Raw genomic sequence first — 6,916 nt, forward strand, 5'->3', positions numbered from 1 at the left:
ACTTCTTCAAAGGAAAATTTTCAGCTTTTATGACACTTTTCAGAAAGTGTCATCTTTCTGTTCAGCATATGTACAGCATATGTGTAGCATTCATGACACTTTTCAAGAAGTGTCATCTTTCTGCCCAGCACATGTTGAACTCGAGATTTTCCCTTTTGTCTTCAAAAAATGGCTCCAACTTCATTTCTTGTTATGTCTTTGTACAAATAAATTATTTCTAAAAACTAATATATTACTTTACAAAAAATAAACAAGAAAACTAATCTATTTAATTATTACATACCACATTAATAAATAAATTATTACAATCATTTTTATAACAAAAAACAACAAACACAACTACTCAACAATCATAATGATCATTGGCTAGTTTATGCACATAATATACATCAACATACACATAAAACAACATTTGTTTCTAAGACAACTTTAAATGACAAAATATGCATGAAATTTTTGTCATATAAAATAACAAATATAAAGTTGTCATAGAAAATATATATGAACTTATTTTTATATAAAAACAAGTTATTCATATTCTTCAAAAACTAAGATTTACAAAAATCAAAAAAAAATCTAACCAAACTTGCAAGGTGATTCGGATACCCATGGTTGGGTTTTAGTTCAAAAATTAATTTCAGAAACTACAAAGATTGGCAAACGGGAGACTTTATTTTAGAACATAACATAAACATTTTATACCCTCCAATGATCTTCTTGCAAGTTATAGAAAGATTAAATACCAACCATAGAAATGATGAAGGAATAACAACCTTTGTTGTTCTTTGGGTCCTCTTGGGAGGCTTTGAAGTTGATGAAGAATATGGAAACTTTAAGATACCAACAGTGACTCAACTTGATGTAGATGCTAGTCCATAAACTCTTAAACCCTTAAGCTTTAAGTTCATAACCGATATGAACTTAAAGAGGGTATGAAGATGCAAGTAACTTCAACAAAATATAAACAAAAGAGAGAGAGTATCCTCCTCTAAGAAGGTTATGGTTTTAGAGTGAAGAACCAACAACAAGTGAAAGCTTTTCCACCTTTTTAAAGCATGCACAATACTCATGGGTCTTTAACCATTAAGCACATATGCATCTACTAACTAGATTTTCCCCCATGCTTCTTATTACTTTTGATTAAACAAATTGGAAAGCCATGTCCCCTTATGACTCTCTTAATTTTGGCCATCATGGAGAAAAAGAGAAAAGGAAGTTTATATTTTATAAACTCAAAGTTTATAAGATATAAACTTTGTCTTTTGCTAAAAGACAAAAGGCTTACCTAGTCCAAAATGTTGAACATGACTAATTAATTCATACATTATGAAATAATATGTTACTTGCTAATGAAAAATTATTATTTCCAAGAACTAAATAATTCCCAATTTAATTATAAGGGTTTTATTGAATATTTATTAAAATCAATTTCTAATAAATAATCAATTATATCAAGTTGTTGTTAGTTGATCTATTAGTATCATATGTTAATTAGCAATATCACTTTAATATGATTCTTGAGCATACTAGATCCTTCACCTGGACCGTCCAGGTAGGTTGTAGGCCATACGAGGTGGTTCAATCATGCTGAAGGCCCGTAGAGCGGTCCAGATAGGTTGTAGGCCTTGCGAGGCGGTCCAGTCAAGCTGAAGGCTCATGTTTGCATGCCATTGTTTTGTTATGTTGTGTGATAGTACTTTGGGGGAACTCACTAAGATTTGGCTTACGGTTTCAGTTTATTGTTTCAGGTACTTCAGGTGATCATGGGAAAGCGAATGTTTGATCGTGCATATCTTCTTATTTTCATGATATTGGATTTTATGACACTCTTATATGATTTTACTTTTGAAAAAAAATGGCTTTTCTTGTAAACAACTATGGATAATCGGTTGTTTTTTAAAAAAAAAAATTATGGTTTTTGGAGTGTTACACATCTGAAGGAGAAGTTTTCATATGTAAGGATGAATGATCACATGCAATTTGAAAACATGACATTTAAAATACAAACGATTTAAATGAAAATTTATTACAAGATTTGCTAACAAAGAAGAACAAAGAACATAACATATGAAATGAAAACATTAAATCAACAATATTTTAAAATAATAAACTTAAACATAGATATTATGAAGAATCAACAATAAAAATCGACAATTTTGACTTAACAAAACCTGATGATATCAATGTCGATTTCAATGTAGAATCCATAAAAGTTAATTATGAATCCATACAACCTGCAATTGATGAATACATTAAGAAACAAATAACAGTGAATGTTGATTGAAATGTCGAATCAATAAAAGATGATTCAAAATACATAAAACATAAAATCGATCATGATTATGCATTTCATTCATATAAAAAAAACTTTTCTAGATCGAATAAGATAAACAAAAAGTTTAATCGAAGATGATTAATGTCGATTTCAATGACGAATCGGTGAAAGATGATTTCGAATTCATAAAACTTGAAATCGATCAATATTAAACAATTCAATAAAAAAAAACATTACTAAATCGATTGAATAACAAATAAACGACCTTCATAGATGAGATAGAATATAGCTTAAAGAAATAAAATAGTACCTGATCCAAAGTCAATTTCTATGATTTCAATGAAAATGTTTTGATCATCGAAAAAGATAATATAATAGATATATGATTTACTTAAGTATATGAGAGATAACGACATGTTAGTCGAGTGTAGAATGCGAAATACCCTTCCACCTTAAATGTGACTAATTAAAAAAGTTAGACATGATTAAAGGAGGTTAATGGGTTAATAAGGGTTATTTGGTTCTAAGATTTAAGATGATTCACTGTTGAACATCTCTCTCTATATATATATATATATATTTATATGCTTCTAAATATTTATTCTTCTAAAAATGTATCTATAATTACATCTTAAATCGTAAAGCATTTAATTTTTATAAAAGTGAAACAAATATTTATGTTTCTAAAAATGTATCTATACTTCTAAGAACATAAAAACATGTATTTATATTTCTAAAAATCTATTTATGCCTTTAAAAATATATCAAGCTTCTAAACACATATTTGTATTATTGTAAATGTACATTACATGTTTTTTATTGGACATGAAAGCATTGATTTTTTATATAGTTTTTCTTATTAATAATTAGTATAGTTCTTCTGAAAACTTGTTATATTTGATATAAATATATAATTATTTGATTTCTCTTTTTTTATGTATATAAAATTAATGACTTAAATCACGTCTTGAAAACGTCATTACTTGTCATACCATGTAAAACTTATTGTTTAACCTTGTCGCCAGTCACATGCTATTTAGAACATTGGTTTTAACACATCAAATAATAATGTTAAGATTAAATCCTATTTGTTTTTTAAAACTTAAAGGCTTTTGTTTTCTTTTTAAAAATTAGAAAAACAAACCCAACAAAAAAACAATTTAGATTTTTTATGTCCAACAAGTTTTTAAGAAAAAAAAAAATAACTTAAATTAAAGAAAAAACAGACAAGTTTTCATTTTTTTAATAAAAAAAAATTATTAAGCAAAAAGCTATAATACTTTAACTATCTTACAACTATTTTTACCAAACTTAAATAAAAGTTGCACCCTCCATATTTCAACTAAGTTTACCAACCATTCACAAATTATCGGTACATTCAAAACAAGACCCATTCACAACCAGCCCACTTCAATAGAATTTGACACGATCCAGACCTCCGACCCGGATCCGGCCTGTCCAGAAAAAGGCCCACCAGGCCCATCCCAATTGTTTACACTTCACCTCTTTACACACAACTTCTACATGACCTACCCATCCTTTATTCTCAAGAAAATAAAATTACAAGAAGATTTTCTCATAGAGTTTGTGACTCCAAACAGAAATCAATAAACATCTCCAATAAAAACATAAATCAACAAATATCACCATACCATACACCACATGCAAACTCAAAATCCCCAAAAAAAAAAAAAAAAAAAAACACAAATTCTCATGAAACTCCAAAAGAGCGCCTTCAGTTTTCAATACTTTACAGAAGTGATATGCTTGAGAAGCATCTCTACAACATCAGTTGAAATCCTTTCAGCTTCTTTTTTCAAGTGTTCAATTTTTTCATCTGTTTCCTTCTCAAGACGCTTCACATTAGCACCCGAATCTCCACTTGTCTGTAACATTAAATTATATTTCAATTTCATACCCTTTGAGTTTTGATAATGTCAAACAACCCCCTTGATAAGAATTCATTTTATATGTTATACCTCGGTCAGTTTTCTTTGATAATCAGCTTCCATTTGAGCACGGAAGTCAGCTATCTCTTTCTCAGCCTCTTCTTTGGCTTGTTTTAGTCTAGCCAATTTTGCTAAAAAACGTGGAATTAATTAATATTATTATAACAAGTTTTTTAAAAAGTTATGCAAAAAGCTAAGTTCACATGTTTATATATATTAACATGAAGGTGCATTCAAATCATGATTCATATGTATTATAGTCAAATATGAACAACTAAATCTAAATCTAGTTTACCTAACATAACAGAAAATATGATGAATCAACAAAAGTGGAAATATCAAGTTATCAACAATGATCTTGAAATATTAAAAGGTTGAAATAAACAAAAGAAATTAAAATTTACAAACCATTTCGAGCAGCTGTGACAATTTGTTGAGCTTCTTGCTCTGCAGCTAACAAGAGTTGAATCCCATTTTGGCCTCTGCTTGAATCCATATTTGCTAATACACCACAAGGCTACATAATTTGAATATGTTATAATAAGATCCAATGGATACAGAAAAGAATGACATAAAATATGTTATAGAATGGATTAAAGATTTAAAGCCACAGATTTGTGTTGAAGGAATAACAAGCATACACGTTTCAAGACCATTTTTAGTTAAACTAATCATGGAAGCAACTCCACCAAATATTATAAAAGCACAACAGTTCATAGTATTCTTCATCAGAATAGACTCGATTACTAACCACAACATGGATCATGATTTAGATCTTGAAAAACATAGTCAAAATCACCAAGTCTCAAAACAATTGCAACTTAGTAGTCTAATAAACTATTTATCTTTCATAATTTGTAATGATTAACGCAAAATTGACGAAAAAAAGGAGGAAAGTACAATGATTTTCGGAGATGGATCGTTGCAATTGATTGCGACCAAGTGATTATCAATTTGAACGTTTGTTTTATTGATTTTGATCAACCTTGACCTACGAACTCCTCGGAGAAGGGGGCAGCCATTGGCGACATAACTAGTCGGAAAATTAAAGGAATAACATCGGTAGATAGCAATTAAGTAGATAAAGTTTAACAAAATAAGTTCAAAATTCTCCAAAAAAAGCAAGTTGAAACGAACTACAATGGCGGAAAAAGATTTAGAAGCAACGAAACAAACTGTGGAAAGATTAATCAATCATGGATTTAAGATCCGCACGAGTAATGCTAAGATTCGAAACTTAAGATCAACAGCAGATAGAGTCAACAGAAGATATGATCTACAGAGTACATATAACAAAGATCAAACCTATATATGAGGGATTTGGGGAAGATCCAATCCAGAGCGAGAGAAAAATCATACCTAAAAATCGGAGACCGGTCTGATGATTCGATGAGGCAAACAAGGAAGAATGGATGAGAGGCGTATATGGTGTTGGTTTTCGAATGGAAATTTGTAAAATTGGAGTGTAGTCCTTATAGTTACAATGTTGGACACATATTGTCCCTTAACTATCTCTTAGTTAGCAGTTTTAGTCCTTGAACTTTTGAAATACCCCGGCTAAAACACTCATTCATGATGTCGACATGAATGTGTTATCGTTTTCACGAAGAAAAATTGTCGATAGTTCATGAAAAAGAAAAATAGAGAGTCATCAAGTCATACAAACTAGAAAACACTTTTTTTATGTAATTATTTTAATCGTCTTATATTTTTTTTTAGAGCAAAAATAATTACATCTAGTAGGTAAAATTTATCAACCAATTAATTTAATTTATAGAACATTTTACAAAAGAAAGAAAACTCTATGATGAATTCAACAATGTCACTTTGCCTTAGTTTCCCATCAACAAACAATCTATTTTTCTAGCCTTTAGATGTACCAAATAGTAGTACAAACTAGGGGTGTGCAAAAAAACCGCAAAACCGAAAAACCGAGCCGAACCGGCCAATCCGAAACCGAAAAACCGAAACCGAAAAAAACCGTAACCGAAAAAAACCGAAACCGAAAAACCCGGATATCAACGGGTCGGTTTTTGGTTCTCATATTTAGGTATCCGCGGATACCCGAACCGAACCGTTTGATAATATATATATATATATATATATATATATATATATATATATATATATATATATATATATATATATATATATATATATATATATATATATATAAAGTAAAAAAAAATATTATTTCATTAGTATTGTTTTGATTGATATACGAGTTCAATAACCTAAATAAAAATCCATATTGACAGCTCCAATTTTGTAATTCTAAATTCATTTGATTTTCTTGTTATTTTTATTATTATATTTATTATACAAATTATAAGATATGATATTTAAACTTCATTATGTTTTTTTTAAACTCTTTGACTTACTAATTTTAAGAAAGAGATAACTAAAATGGACTTTGTAGTTTCAATTTAATTTAATTTTTTATATTTTACCGGGTACCCGTGAACCGAACCGTGGTTACCCGCTTTAATACGGTTCGGTTCGGTTCAGTTTTTTTGTTAATACGGTTCGGGTTCGGTTAGTGCGCATCAGGTACCCGCCCCGTGGTCACGGTTCACAATTTTATTACTATCCGAACCGAACCGCCCCGTGAACACCCCTAGTACAAACAACTCCATCCATCAAAACCTTCTCTTCCGATGAAAGAGGCAAATGAATAATTATCAAAACCACC

The 6,916-nt window shown here is 29.6% G+C and overlaps 1 protein-coding gene across 1 annotated transcript; it reads right to left on the reverse strand.

Moving 5' to 3' along the window:
• Positions 1-3,793: 3,793 nt before the first annotated feature.
• Positions 3,794-5,688, reverse strand: VMA10 (vacuolar membrane ATPase 10). Its single transcript, XM_078975616.1, has 4 exons — positions 5,584-5,688; positions 4,633-4,741; positions 4,255-4,355; positions 3,794-4,161 (listed from the first exon to the last, which is right to left on the reverse strand). The coding sequence occupies exons 2-4, from the start codon at positions 4,718-4,720 to the stop codon at positions 4,018-4,020; spliced, it is 333 nt and encodes a 110-aa protein (XP_078831742.1). The 5' UTR covers positions 4,721-4,741; positions 5,584-5,688; the 3' UTR covers positions 3,794-4,017.
• Positions 5,689-6,916: the final 1,228 nt, after the last annotated feature.

This window comes from Lactuca saligna, chromosome 9, assembly GCF_052625555.1.
Source record: "Lactuca saligna cultivar CGN05327 chromosome 9, ASM5262555v1, whole genome shotgun sequence".
NCBI lineage: Eukaryota > Viridiplantae > Streptophyta > Magnoliopsida > Asterales > Asteraceae > Lactuca > Lactuca saligna.

What these genes read in the sequence shown, in the direction of transcription:
- VMA10 (XM_078975616.1), bottom strand. Translation starts at nt 4,720, where the DNA reads ATGGATTCAAGCAGAGGCCAAAATGGGATTCAACTCTTGTTAGCTGCA. An exon ending in TGTCACAGCTGCTCGAAATG is followed by an intron (nt 4,356 to 4,632) that starts GTTTGTAAATTT and finishes CACGTTTTTTAG; the next exon opens with CAAAATTGGCTAGACTAAAA. An exon ending in ATCAAAGAAAACTGACCGAG is followed by an intron (nt 4,162 to 4,254) that starts GTATAACATATA and finishes TTAATGTTACAG; the next exon opens with ACAAGTGGAGATTCGGGTGC.